The sequence below is a fragment of the Musa acuminata genome, chromosome BXJ3-6, assembly GCF_036884655.1.
Source record: "Musa acuminata AAA Group cultivar baxijiao chromosome BXJ3-6, Cavendish_Baxijiao_AAA, whole genome shotgun sequence".
Taxonomy (NCBI): domain Eukaryota; kingdom Viridiplantae; phylum Streptophyta; class Magnoliopsida; order Zingiberales; family Musaceae; genus Musa; species Musa acuminata.
In genome coordinates this window covers 35,473,142-35,488,327 of record NC_088354.1, presented here as the reverse complement: position 1 = coordinate 35,488,327, position 15,186 = coordinate 35,473,142, and the positions used below count along the sequence as shown (strand labels likewise).

General features: G+C 35.9%; 1 protein-coding gene across 1 annotated transcript; it reads right to left on the bottom strand.

Annotated features, from left to right (window-relative positions):
* Positions 1-211: 211 nt before the first annotated feature.
* Positions 212-14,594, bottom strand: LOC135640898 (ATP-dependent DNA helicase Q-like 5). The gene is made up of 21 exons (XM_065155723.1): positions 13,465-14,594; positions 13,146-13,265; positions 12,998-13,051; positions 12,255-12,367; positions 11,711-11,923; positions 11,522-11,600; positions 10,095-10,148; positions 9,919-9,993; positions 9,721-9,774; positions 9,506-9,550; positions 9,312-9,406; positions 9,094-9,223; positions 7,429-7,527; positions 3,213-3,268; positions 3,021-3,123; positions 1,853-1,981; positions 1,481-1,662; positions 1,324-1,348; positions 1,119-1,234; positions 759-848; positions 212-543 (listed from the first exon to the last, which is right to left on the bottom strand). The coding sequence occupies exons 1-20, from the start codon at positions 14,506-14,508 to the stop codon at positions 761-763; spliced, it is 2,874 nt and encodes a 957-aa protein (XP_065011795.1). The 5' UTR covers positions 14,509-14,594; the 3' UTR covers positions 212-543; positions 759-760.
* Between the last annotated feature and the right edge of the window lie 592 nt (positions 14,595-15,186).

Here is a 15,186-nt window from a genome sequence, read left to right as displayed (position 1 = left end):
AATGCTAGATAGTACATAGTTACCTAAAATAATAACCAAGATTATTAGAGGAGCATCACATGTCCACATGCAACTGAGAGATGACACCATTAAGTCACTATGAACGACAGGTAATATATACCAGTACTGTGCATAAACTAAGAAGAGAGGCATCCAACAGCAGTCCAAGCAATACATGTTGTAATGAATCAATAATTCCATCCTACAGCTGTGGATAGATCCACTGCAGATGCTGAAAACATTTCATCATAGTTAATTTGGAGAGTTTCTAATTGTCTAATTACAAAACATATAAACTCGTGCACTGCGGCAGCCCAACCACTTGTCATTTGACGAGGGTCCATTGTGAACTACTGTTTACACAGCAGCCAACAGGCAGCTACGCACTGCTGTAAACAGAAGTAATCTCCCTCCCTCTCTCTCTCTCCCGTCTCTAAACATCGCCACCCAAGCTACCGCATCCACTTTCTCTCCCTCAGTGTTCTCCTCAAGTTTCTCCGTCTCTCCTCCCTCTCCTTTTTCTCTCGTCCAGATGGTACTAACCTGTACCAAGTGTTGATATATCAGATCATATCAGAATTATACCAATCAACCACTGATCGGCATCGATCTTGATGTAGTTGGTAAGTACTTGATGAGAGACAAATTATAGAAGTTTGAGCACCTAAAAGAATAATTAGCCATTAATGACCTATAAGTTCAAGTGTAATAGATGAGAATAGTTGTTATGGGTATGATTATGCTAACAGAGAGCTTACAATCAGTGGCCACATTTGCCCGCGAAGTTCATAAGCTCCACTTTTGCAGCTTCCATAACAACTGGAAAATCAACCTCCACATACCGTCCCCTGCCCAAAAGAATAAAATTGAAAAAAAAGCTATTCCAAGGACGAGAAATGTAAAATCATTAAGCAATTTCCTGTAAGAGAAGCAAAATGGTCTTTAATATTCAAACCAGTTTCTTTCTGGCAAACAATTTGACTTTATGCATAACAATACTAAATCCAGAATATTTCTTGATATTCATGAGATGCATAAACATGTAAACATATGAATCACACTATCCTCAATGTGAAGTAAGATGGAATTTGATAAACTTAGTAATAGATGAAGAATACCAAAAATGGCTTTTGGACCAAGTTGAAGAAGGAAAAGCTGGGCTTGTGATGCCATGCATAATACGTGCAACAGCTCTTGGGGTAAAGTTGGTGTAGGAATTACTCTGCAGAAAAACCTGTTGACAAAAGGAGAAAACCTCGATTCTTAATAAAATATGAAGACATTAAGTTGAGTAGAAGTAAAAAGTATGAAATGGTGGCTAACCTTTATATCTGCTCGTAGAAATGGACTAGAAAGATAAACAGTGACATTCGTTCAATTAGATGAAGCACATGCATTAAAAAAAAAAAAAAAAAGACTAGCAAGCTCAGGATTTTTGGTTTTTGGATGCAATATAAAAGATCCATTAGATAACAAAAACCTGCTTCGTGCCGTCTTAAAAGATATATTAGTATCATCTAATACATCATGCCTCCTGCTGAAGTAGTCCAAAATTCTTCTTTGAATACATGTTGAGTGCAATGAATTGGAACAACCATCGGTGCCTTTGCACACTTTCACAGCTGACCATGCAACACTGAACATTGTGTCTAATTTTTGAACCTATTTAAATCAGAGAAAACATTCATAAACATTTTTTGTTACCGATTGAACAAGTGTTGCCAACTATTAACAGCAAAGGTATTGAGAAGCACTAGTACAAGTGACATTCTTTTTCAGTTTAAACTTCACACAGAATTTAATGCATTAAAGCAGAAGTGGGCATGAAGTTACTGGAAGGAAGCTAAATCACCTTGCAGCTTTCAACCTTAGCAAGTCTTTTTGTTAGATTCGCTGATAGGGAGCAAAAGTCATCTGGTTTCTTCACTATAGTGAAACAGAAGGCTGGATCCTTCAAATCATATGTAACTTCCCCCGAAGACTGAGTTCAATGTGAAACATATTGAAAAGTTTATTAGTTCTTTATATTAATCAATAGAAGGAACAAAACATGATTTGAAAACCTGTAGACATATTTGTAGAACTATCAAGAACAAGATACACAATGAATTCTTCACGCCATGAACACATGATTGTCACTATGCAGGTGAAAATTCGGAACCAAGTTATTCAGTCAATGAAACTGACATAGAAAGAAACAAATGAGACAATAAAAAGTGAAGTACAGCTTTCTGCTTTAGATTGATTTTAAAAAAACTTGAGATGCAGACACTGAAGTTTCTGGAGAGTATTTTTGCGCCTTCCCTGAGAAAGAATGAAAAGCAATGGTATGCTCTATAATAGTCGACAATGAATCAAGTACTTTCTAGTAATCTGCAGGTAGCAAAGCTGAACAGAAGATGAAAAGCAAGAGAAACTTTAAGAGAAGGAAAGCCAATTAAATCACACTATTACATAAAATGGGATTAGAACTTAATAGTTGTCCATCTTCAACATCAAGATCACATTATAGTCTTCAGCCAAACCTTGCACTCATGTATTGCCTTCAAAATAACCTTTAATCTGATATCCCTTGTCTTTCGTTCCTTTATTCTTTATTCATATGAAGATAAATCAAAAGATACAACCAGTATTTTTATTTGCCAAAAAGAAATCAAGTGACATGAGAGGGTAGAAAGCCAAATTATATGGACCCAGACTTGAGTTCTGAAATTTGAGTCTGAACTTATAATATTTTCTGCAGGTACAAATTATGAATAAAGAAAAATGGGATATAATAAGGAGACCATTTAAAGAACTTGTCCACAATAAATTCTACATTATACATAACCACAAACAAAATCACTATAAACCACCCACAACCACTTAACATTACTATACTTTGGTGAATGGTCAAAAGGAAAATCAGATGTTTGAAGAATCTCCAATCCAGCAGAGATACTTGCATATTGAGCATACAATCAAACAAATTCAGAAGTTTCATTCACATTAATTAATTGGTATAATAGATCTGACCAAACCTTTAGGTTTTGCAGCTTATTTAGCAGGTTAGCTGTTTTAATTCCAACACCATTGGCTACTGTTGGCATGTCAAATGTATAGTGCCCGTCCTTTATTTCCGATCTGCAATGTTTCAAAGAATCATAAGTTTGGGAGAGTATAAAAAATAATGGAAAACATGGTGCTGACTAGTTAGACAAAATAAAAATTACTTCTTCAGTATTGATGCCACTAAATTATCCCTGTCCGAGAGCAACGCTGGGGTTGTCTGCAGAAATAACAACCAAAATAAAGAAGTTAAAAGAAAAGATCAACTTACAAGGCAAATTGGCAATGTTACCCGTTGATTTATAGTTTAAATATTATTGTCAAAGACAAGGAATAAGGACAACAATCTCGCTGAACCTACATAAAAACATGTCATCTGATTGCAAGACCTAGTATCAATGATTCTATAGTATAAACAAAGCTGCCACCTTCATTAAACCACTAGCCAATGGGGCATAGTCCCATAATGCAGCTTTCGCGTGCTTAAAATCTGTCTGCTCCTTAAAATTCATCTAGATTTTTCCACTAAAAACATAATTGAACTTGGCATTAAGGTCGGTTGGGTACCAAAAACATGTATATGACCATTGGATTTCATCTTCTTGTTTGGCATATTCATCTTGTTTTCCATTGATTTTTCATGCTTTAGCCAGCTCTTACATCCTCAAGCATCTAAGAGGTCCTTCAAATGCACAAAATTATCTATTTTCTCCACCAGACATCTCTGATTTGCCACTGAATGCCAGGCTTTGTGCTTGCCATCATAATTTTGTTTTTAGTAGAAAAAGCTAGATGATATTGCACATATTTTAGTCAAGACCAGGTAAACAATAATCCGATTTAAAATTATATGTTTTATATGTTTGGGAATGAGATCCAAATAAGAGTACATGTAACAACACCGGATCCAAAATCTTAAAATGAAAATTCAGGATTGTGATCGGGATTGACAATACCTAAAATGATCCGGCCTGGATTAGATCAACCAGATCATGGACCAGAGGGGAGAAAAAACATGGATCAGGGGATCAAATTGGCAAAAAAAAAGTAAATTTATTAAAAAGCAGGAAAAAGTAAAAAAGAATAGACAAAACATAAATTATAAAACAAATTCAAACTAAAAATTAGAAAGCACAGAGCACACTTTTATTTTTGACTCAAAATAATTAACTATCTTCTATTATATTGTTTCACAAGTAAAAGACCAAACTAAAGAAAGAAATGGTAGAGTCTATGTAGATGCATCAAATGTACCCATCTCTCTCTCTCTCTCTCTTTCTCTCTCTCATATGTATGTATATATATATGTATATATGTATGTATATATATGTATATATGTATGTATATGTATATATATATGTATGTATATGTATATATATATGTATGTATATGTATATATATATGTATGTATATATATATATATATATGTATGTATGTATCTATATATATATGTATGTATGTATATATGTATGTATGTATGTATGTATGTATGTATGTATGTATGTATGTATGTATGTATGTATGTATGTATGTATGTATGTATGTATATATATATATGTATGTATGTATATATATATGTATGTATGTATGTATATATATATGTATGTATGTATGTATGTATCAAGGTTCGCCGTACCGTACCGTACCGGCGTTTCGACCTGGGCTCGGTACCGGTACAGTACGGTATACCGAGTACTGTAGCACTACTACAGTGCTATAGTACACTGCTACACTGCTACAGTACTCTCGGACCGGTAACAGTCGGTCCGCATACCGACAACCTGTCGGACCGGTACGTACCGCCCATACCGGGCGGTACGGCAGACCCTGGTATGTATATATATATGTATGTATGTATATATATATATATATATATATATATATGTATATATATATATATATATATACATATATATATATATATATATATATATATATATCCTATTGCATAGCAGAAAGAATGCATTAAGCTCTAAAAAGAAAAAGTAGTCTCTGTAGATGCATCAAATGTACCCAACTCTCTCTCTCTCTCTATCCTATTGCAGAGTGTTACTTTGTATATTGCAAGGTTTTTAATTTTGATGTGTACTGCTCGGTACGGATGGTCCGTACTGGTCCAAGAGCTTCTCGGTATGCGGATCGTCCATTACCGGGTGGTACCACAGTTTTAACCTTGTATCGAGCGATACGGGGTTGTACCGAGCGGCAATGATTAAAATATGATCGTTACCGACCTGTACCGGGCAGTAACGGTCAAAACCAACTGTTACCGACCTATATCGGGTTTCAAACGGTTAATTTGACCATTGGAGACAACCTAAAGGGTCTTTAAACACTTTCCTCCCCTCTCTCTCAATTCATTTCGCTCTCACAATCTCTTAAACTCAAACTCTTTTTCACTCACAATCTCTCTCTTACTCTCACATTTTCATTCTCCTAAACTCTCTCAAAGATATGTGACACTATTCTTACATAATTTACATTATTTTTACTAAAACAATACTAAATGTATATTTATTTCTAACTTAAAAACTCTATCCTAACTTTTTTTTTTATTTTTCAGGTATTTTCGGAGGGTTTACAGCTATATTAAGCATATCACTCAGTACGCCTTGATGTACCATCGGTATGCCTTGTTACATATCATACCAAGCAAGGTTCGGTATACCAATACGGATCGAAATTGCGAACCTTGGCATATTGTAAAACCAACCTAATTAGCCATCTACATAATTAGACAAACTAACAAGAAATATGAATGCCATCAACCAATATATCAAGTTGGTTAGTGAATTAGCTAAAAACTTGAGAATCTGGTCTATTTAGATCACTGTTGTACTAGCATCAAGTTAAGTTACAAAATATGGGGATTGTTGACAACAAAATGATCCAGAAGTTTAAAAAGAACCTAAATCAGATACAAAAATTAACATAATGTGATCATATGTTGCATGGTGAAATTGCAATCCATCTTATCATAATATGATGAAGGTGTAGGTAATGCCATGTAGGATAGCTTCCAGTAACATTAGAAAGTGAAATCAGAAAGTCATAAGGTAGCTTGTTGTCAATCCATATATAAGATGAAGTCTTCATAAGAGTCTGTAAGAGATTTTAGTGGCATGTCAACTTTCCATCGGGGAAATATTATTAAGGCTTCAATAAAAATTTGAGGGTTAGGTCTTAAGTTTGACATGAAATGAACTCTATGTAGTGGAAGGACTTTCCTCCCACACATTTCAAGTAAGATAAAGGACAGAACCTGAAAGATAAACTAAAGAATTCAAAGCTCTATAGAAGCTTTAAGATGATAATGAATATATAACATCTATGCTAAGAAACAAGGTGAATATGAAACAAAATTGTCATGCCCAAGCAGTAAATCAGTTGTAGGGCCTGCAAACCTTAATTTTTAGTACGTTGATTATTGGATTTCAGCCAGATTAGAACAAAGCTCGTTTGAATCGAATAGGCCATTTGACTATAAGTGATATGTACCACAGAAGCAAAAGAAAGATAGGAATCTTGAGGTTTTAGTTTTTAGGAGCTAGATGTAGGATATTGAAACAAAATAAATTGCTTTCACCCAAAACTAGCATAATGCAATATTTGCTGACTCATTTACCAGGAAATTAAACTATAAGTAGCAGTCCAATCAAAAGAATAGTATAATAATTTGTGATTTGACAACTGTTGACCCTGGTATCTACAAGATCTTTCAATATTATTAAGTGACAAGGAAAGAGAAAAGGCAATTCTTAAATTTGGTAAAATTTTCAGAATCCGGGAAAATTAATACTCCTCGGTTTTCCATAGAAGGCATTTGTTTTAACTTCTAAGCATGACACTAAGCTACCCACTTTCTCTTATTAAACTGAGCACATTCTCAACTTCATCGACTATCCCCTACAAAGAAAAGGTTATTTTCATGTTCAACTATAAGCAACATTTATATTATAAGAGCTAAAAATATCCTTTTATAGCTTTCATTAAATAAACTTCAAGTCCTCAGTTTGTTTTAGGTATCTGCAATTTGGAGAAAATGTTGAGGCATGAAAGAAGCATGAAATTGACAGGCAATGTCTTCTCAAACATATAATATGTATTGTAGTTAATATGCTAGTGCTTACAAGAACACTAGTGCAATAAGTTCAGTTTTAGAAGATGTATCATGATTACAGAGACAAAACATAAATAATTCTCTGCTTGGCATCATCACAATAATTACATAGGAGCATGTAAGATCTGGTCAGCTCAGGGAAACATTGCAAGATTAGGCTGAAGAAAAAGACTTTATGGAAAATAGTAAGGCACTGAATCGCAAAAGTATTTAACAGTTAGATAAAAGATATGGTTCAGCAGATTTACTTTTCAGAATACCTTGTGAAAATACAATGAACAAGTCACATTCAGCGGTGGAAGTAGGCTAAGGTATTGCTCATCACCGATCTCAAGTTGTGTAAGGATTGTTAAGAGTACCTGCAATGAATAACACATTATTTGATAAAAATCAACCTATAAGCTATTTGCAAAATTAAATTGAACAGATGCCAGAAGAATATGGAGTGTTGGAGGCTAAATGAGTACTAACTTAAAAAATGTTGTAGCAGTTTGTTTAGGTTTATATCTAAGGTGGCAACCAATACTTGGGATATGGTAATACAATGCATACGATGACAAAGATGACAATAATGACAACAACAACAATGATGACATGAATCAGCCAATTGGATTCCCCCTCAATCTGAATAAGATTGGTATTGGACATTAGCACCATGAGAGATAGAAATTTACTACACTGTTAAAAATCACCAGATATGATTTGCACACTAAGCTGTTAGGTAGTACATACTTACCAAAGGACATGAGGACATAGAAAAAAGTTATAAAACCCAAAAAACAGTTTAAATAAGAAGACACATTGAGAGATCTATATGAAGTAGATTGCCCTAGACTTCTGACCCATAACTCACTGAATCAAATTAAGGCAAACATCAGCTATAGTTCATTGGTCAACACAGCAGTAAGGTCCACAATGAAAAGTAGGAAAGCATCATGCAACTAAGAAGCAACATGACTAATAAATCTGCAGTTTTACTTAATTAAATACAAACAATTATAATGCAGAATATAATGGAAATATATATACTGGGTTGAGAAATTGATCTTACAAGAACTTAAAAGTAAAACTAGAATGAATGCCTTGTATATTAAAAATTGAATAGTGAAAACTATAAACACTTGGGAAGCTATATAGAAGCATTCAAGGCCTAGGAGCATGGATTACAAAACTGAAGTGTCCAGTCCACTTCGATCAGTTTTCACCGATCCAACTGCCAGCTGGTACACATTCCAAGCTAAACTAGAAAATCCAGTACAACAACAATAATAACAAAACCAGACAAGCCGTAAAGTCCCAACTATTTGGGGTGTGCTACATGAATCTTTTGCCTTATTAGGCAGTTCGTTATTTTTCTATTTTCTGTTAACCTGTGCTAGGGCTTTGCTCGTGCGACGCGACTCCTCTTCCTTCTTCGTGCAGTTGTCTTCACCTATCACCACCCCCATACCCACTGCTTGAGCACTCGTCACTTGCTCCCATACATCTCCACCCCTTCCTCTGCCTCCTCTGGACCTCTTCCATCTTTTGCTTCCTCTTTTTCCTTCATCTTCTTCTTTTTCCTCTTCTTCCTTGTTCTTCTTCCTCTTCATTCTTCCTCCCCTCCTCTTCAATCCCCAATGGTACTGTCGTATGTTCTGACAGATAGACACACAAAACACTGGACCCATATCAGTTCAGCTATGGGTCGACCCATATCGATCCGGCTATGGCCCGGAACAACACAAGTGTAGAAACGAAAATTACAAATTTTGCCTAGGAGGCTCAAAAAGTTAGTTATATTGCATTAAGTTTAAAATACTCCAAGGAACTCTAGGAATAAATCTATGACAAATAATCCAACTTAAGGACATTAGAAAATCAGAAAGTGCAAAGAAATAGGCTGAAAGGAAAATGGATAAAAATCAAAAAGGAAGAAAGAAAACCTCTTCTTTCATATCAAATTTCCTGGACATAGACTCTTTAACCAAGGAGCAAGTTTGTCCAGTTAAGTGAACATCACTGGAAAAAACTTGGGAGAGAAATTTGCTAACTGAATACTCATCCACACCATCACTGCCACCAAATGAATGCAAGCAAATTAGCTGTGTCAGAGCAATAATACAATAACAAGTTAGAAATCAAAGTCTAATACTTCCAATACCTGTATGATAAACTGTGAAGCTTGTGGTAGGTAGTAATATCTAGAAAGAGGTGGCAATAAGACAGTTTCCCATCCCTTCCAGCACGTCCAGTTTCCTATAAAGGAAATTGTTCATGGGCATGGATTTTGAACTATAAAGAAAAAAGAGAAGTGCTTGCAATCTAACTGAAAATGATGAATATCAGAATAGGAACCTGAATGTATTCCTCTAAACTTGCAGGCATGCTATAGTGTATTACCTGAAAGATTAAACCACCACATAATATATATTAAGTTCTAGAAGCAATGACCAAGGAATTGCCAAAACATGCGGACCAAATTAGCAGCACTCTCTGAACAAATTTTAAAAAGAATCTGGTTCATGCTATAACTACAGGGTTGAGAATGCATCACAATGGTTTTCTCATACCGCTTGAACATCGCTCTTGTCAAGTCCCATGCCAAATGCCACAGTTGCTACAACCTTCCAATGGAAAAAGGAAAGGAATAAAGACAAGCATTATTTAATATTAATATTTCTTATTGGTCATGCATTGGCTAAACCATTGATAAGAAATATAAATGAAGTTTTGCTCTTAATACAATGTGATGACAATATCATTCTTACCACTCTTATTTTGTTAGAACAGAAAAGTTCCTGTGTACGAACCCTATTCTTTGCAGGGATGCCACTGTGGTAAGCCTAAGTGGACGAAACAGTTTATGAAGTTGACTTGCATAAAATTTTAAATTCAGGGACATTTGAAATAGCTAACTGTCATAAAGTAAAAAATGAATACCGACCTTAGCAGGGATATTATTATCACAAAGAAACTTGCTCACCATGTCAGTCTCAGTCTGCCAGGAAAAATAAAGGTAAAAGCAAAAGGGATTCTTCAGTGTACGACTAATATAATAAAAAAATTACAAATCACAATGGGGACACAAGCAACTGTCAACTTCTCATAACAAACAACCACTGAAACCTTTTTGTTATCTGGGATAAATTTTTCAGCTGTTATATTTCTTAACTTTGTATTGTCTAGTCTCACAAGGAAAAGACTAATAACCAGCATCAGTAGATCCCCTTGTCTGTTCCAGGTAGTACCTAGTATTTAGTCATCATTTGTTTGTTACCTAGTCATCTTTTAATATCTAACTTGAGACTAATATTGCAAAGTACATGTGAATCTTCATAATTTCAATGTCCATTTCCTCCTTCCCAAAGAAACAAAGAAAAAAGTTGTTCTTTCCCATGGTACTTTTATCGTGCATCTTCCCGCTGGGGTTTCAGCTGAGTTCAGAGCAATCAGGTACTTTCATATTAGTAAAAAAGAGCTAAAAGTGTATAGAAACATGTTGTACAAGAAACTATAATAAACAGGAATTAGGATAGTTAGATTATTTTTGAGTTTTTAGCAAACAGTAACCATTTTTAAAGGCAGAAACAGAATAGGTGTATACAGTCCGTTGGAACTTCAAGAAACTCTTCATGTTGAAGGTCAATCAATCCATAAGTCATAGCACTACTTTTATAGTCAACCACAGCTACAATCATAGTTGAATCCTCCTATTTTATATTTTGTTGCCTGCATTATTCCTAACTTCTTAAGACTCCGCAAAGACCTCTATCACCTCATGTGAATATATTGTATAAACAACTTTTAAGTTAAAACCAAAGAGTGACAATTCAATTTGGTTTGGCTTGTTTCATATTGTTGAAAATGATATGATTCAGGGTGAGAATTTCTCAGATATTGTTTACCAGTTTGGTCTATAAATTCCCAAAACCCAAGCTGTACAAACTAAGCACAATCCTAATCACAACCCTCCAGTTAACAAGGACAGCCTAAGACCAAAAACTTCAGCCTCATGAGAGCATCAGAATATGAGAAATTTTGCAGGAGGAAACTATCATCTTCATTAATGGGAATGTCTTCTTGTCTTTGCTTGTAAGCAAATCCAAGATCTCCTTGACATCAAGCTATTGATTATTGCTTTTGTATTTTACAAAGTCTTTATGATCTCCCCTGATGAAAAAAACAGAATGAGGGCAGAGAGTATATGTAAAAGAAAGGAAACCACAAGGTATTCGATCAGTTCAACTTGTCAAAGAATAGGTAAATTGCTTTATGAGGAAAACCATATCAAGCTTGGTATATACATACTGTTCCTGATTAAAGAAACATGGAAGCAATATTTAGAATATATATTGTTAAAAGAAGCCTAACCTGAAATTTACAGTACACAATGATACTATGCATATTAACCATAGGAGAAGTCTTCATCAAAATCAATAAATCCTTCAATCTGTTGATTTAGGTTTTCACAAGAAGCATGGTAAGTTGAATCAACATAGAGAAAAAGACAAGATAAAAAGGAAATTTGCAAATTAAATTAATCAACAAGATCAAACTTGCCTATTTTCGCTCATGGTCACAAAAAGCTGTAAGTTCTCTCTTACTCGGCACATCTTAATAACATTAGCATGTGGAATTTCTAAAGCACACATGATATCATGAAAAGTTTGGGTTGTTGCAGTTGCTGTCATTGCAAGAATGCATTGAACACCAAGTTTTCTTTGAAGTATTGATGCCCTCAGCCTCAAATACGAAGGCCTAAAATTATGGGACCTGTTGAAGAGAGAAATTTAGGCTGGAAGCATTGCAAACCAACATTAGAGGATACAACACTAAAGAAACCAGGTTGAAACATTTAGTTGCAAGCAAGGTTCGCCGTACCATACCGTACCGGCGTTTCGACCCGGGCTCGATATGGTACCGGTGCACTGGGCGGTACATCAGGGTGTACCGAGCGATACACCCTGGTGTACCGAACAATTTTAATCTTTTCATACTGTAGCACTGTAGCGGTACCGGGCGGTTCACGTACCGGTAACCTATCAGACCTTGGTTGCGAGTCAAAAGCACAAATAGGACACCAATGCACTAAATGGCCACTTACCATTCAGAGATGCAGTGAGCTTCATCAATGACAAGAAGTGATATAGACAGTTCATTCCCAAATATCGATAAGAAGTCTGCACTTAGAAATCTCTCAGGAGAAACAAAGAGTACCTGATTTAGAAAGATGAATGTCCTGTAACATTAGGACAAGAATTCCATAGGTTTGCTGTATAGGTATCATCAAGAGAATAGAAAGAAACAATCAGCAACCTTGAATGCTGAAATCTTGAAACTAAATTGTAGAAAAATGCAAATATGATAACAATATTGTCATTCCAAAAGGTGATCCATAAGAAGGTTTTAAAGATCAGTCAAATACTGGTCTTGACACCGGTGGACTAGTATGGTTCCAAGATATCGAGTGGCATGCCCTGTACTGAATGGAATCTTAAACCATGATGTAAAGTAATATTTCAGTGAAAATAGCATCATGATAAAAGGAACAGGCTTCAAATTCAACCCCCAAAACACTACCATAGTACCACTTGACATACATATGTCAACATAAACCATGTCATAAAACTAATGATTTCTAGTTTAACGCTTTACCGATTTATAGTGGATAACTTGATTCACGTGGCCAGATAAGCATATTATACCACTGAGAAAATATTTAATACCTGGCCACCTAACTTGATTTACTTGGTTGTGAGTTTGAATCAAGAACAAAGGGGTTATGAGATTCTCTACATAATACTGATCTGCAAATGTCTTTTGAAGAAATGAACAGTGTAGTGTCACCTTGACATTTCCTTCATGAAGCCTTCTTAGGGTTTCAGAAGCCTCATCATTTGTCTGAAGCAAGAAGAGAAGATTGGTAACAGTTAACTAATAGGTAATTCCCAAATTCTTGTTTGAACATCAGAGACAGATACTAACATTTAGCTACCTGAGTGCTGGAAAGAAGACCACCAGGTATTGAGGAAGGCAGCTTCCTTAGTTGATCAACCATTAACGCCATGAGAGGACTCACAACCAATGTCACTCCAGGTAAAATCAAAGCTGGCAGCTGAACATGCCATATCGTTATTGACAATAAATCTCATAAAAATAAAAACAAAAATAAAATTAATTTTATTTCTTAAAAATTACAAGTAAAAAAAGAAATAGAATGGAGCCATAGAGTTCCCAATTGCCACTATATTCTAGAAATGGCAATACGCTGTATCCCACTTACTCAGGAAAGGAGAAGATCGAGCTAAACTGACCTCATAGCAGAGTGATTTTCCAGCACCAGTTGGCAGCATCAGCATCGTCGACTCCCCTGCAAGCACCCTTTTGATGGCTTCTAGCTGCCCCTCACGAAATGAACCGTAGCCATGGGTTAGCTTCAGCAATCTTTGCAAATTTTCATCCGATGGATCCTCTCGAGCAACCATCATTGCCTCTTCAATTAATTGATTACTATTACTCGAGCTCTCCCTCTGCTCAACCAGAGCATCCGAAACAAAATCATCCGCTACCTGAGCCTCACGTTTGCCTGCTATAAGCTTCCGACGCCATCTGTGACCACGTGAGGAGATGGAAGATCTTCTATTCTTGAAAGTGAACCTCCTCCCGTGGCCATTTATATTCAACCGAACAAAATTGCCTTCTCTACTGCACTTCAGCGGCTTCGGCAACTCCACTGGCACATTAATTCCGACCCAATTAGGATGAATGCGTTTGCCTTTCCCTTGCTCCTTCAGTGAAACCATGCCACCAATGGAACCTCCAACGACATCATCACAGCATCTGGTTTTGCCTTCTCTACCGCAATCCAGCCGCTTCGGCTGCTGCACCGGCTCATCAAACCCCACGAGATTGGGACGAACGCGCTTGGATTTCGCTGGCTCCTTCAGAACAGTCCCTCCGACGGTGGAACTCCCAACGACCTCGTCACAAAGCTTGCTTTGGTCACCATTCTCGAACTCGAATGGATCGAAGGAAGGCCGCCGAGACAACACGAGCCGAGAAAAGGAGGCGGCGCGATTGGGTTCGGCTGGCCGCCGGAGGTTGACGACGGACAAGCCATGGGGGTTGCAGAGCTCAGCGAAGGGGAAGACCGGCGGCGGCGGATCGGAGGGCTTAGGGTTCGATCTGGGTTTGGATTTGGGCGGATTACGGGGGACCGGCTTGGATTTGGATTTAGATCTCTCCTTGGAAGGAGAAGAAACCCTAAACTTAGGCTTGGGATGATCGGGGCCAGGATTGGTGTTTCGAGGGGGAGTGGCGGAGATGTGGGAGGCATCGGAGTCGGTGTCGGATTCCATTTCGCAGGAAAAGAGAGGAAGCCAACGGAGGAGGGGAAGAGCAGCCGCTTTTTCTTGTTGGGAGGCAAATGTTTTCCCGCCAAGAGAAATCACGGGTTTATATATATATTAGTTTTTTGGTATTTTAGGTAATTTAAAAAAAATCTAAATATCCCTACCAACTCTTCTTCTCAATTGTTTACCTATTTTTCCATCAAATATAAATTGTTACATTGTTACCATTTATCTCATTTAAAGTATTTTTCATAATGCTTATATGTTTTTATTTAGGTATTAAAAATATTATAAATATTATTTAAAAATATTATAAGTTATATCATATTATATCTATTTAGTTATCATTGCTCGTAGATGACATCATAATTTTAAGTTTGTACTTGATTTGATTGAGATTAGGAGTTTATTTAGATTATTTATAATATTTTTTAGTATATCTTATAGTATTTTTATTTTGGCAGCCAATACACTATAACAAACTATTTTTTATTTTTATTTGGGTGATGTTATTCCCAAGCTATTATAAATGCATATTTAAATGATATATCAAATGATTTCTAGTGTGTTTTGATTTTATTTGACTCACTTATATTGTTTTCATGTAAGCTTTATAATGGTCAAAATAATATAATAAATCAAAAACACTATAACAGATAGAACATTTTTTAAGAAAGAGTTTGA

Coding starts and splice junctions, on each gene's coding strand:
- LOC135640898 (XM_065155723.1), bottom strand. CDS start 14,508: ATGGAATCCGACACCGACTCCGATGCCTCCCACATCTCCGCCACTCCC. Junction 9,407..9,505: donor GTTTAGAGGAATACATTCAG/GTTCCTATTCTG, acceptor TTTCCTTTATAG/GAAACTGGACGTGCTGGAAG. Junction 1,235..1,323: donor TTCTACGAGCAGATATAAAG/GTTAGCCACCAT, acceptor TTTTGTCAACAG/GTTTTTCTGCAGAGTAATTC.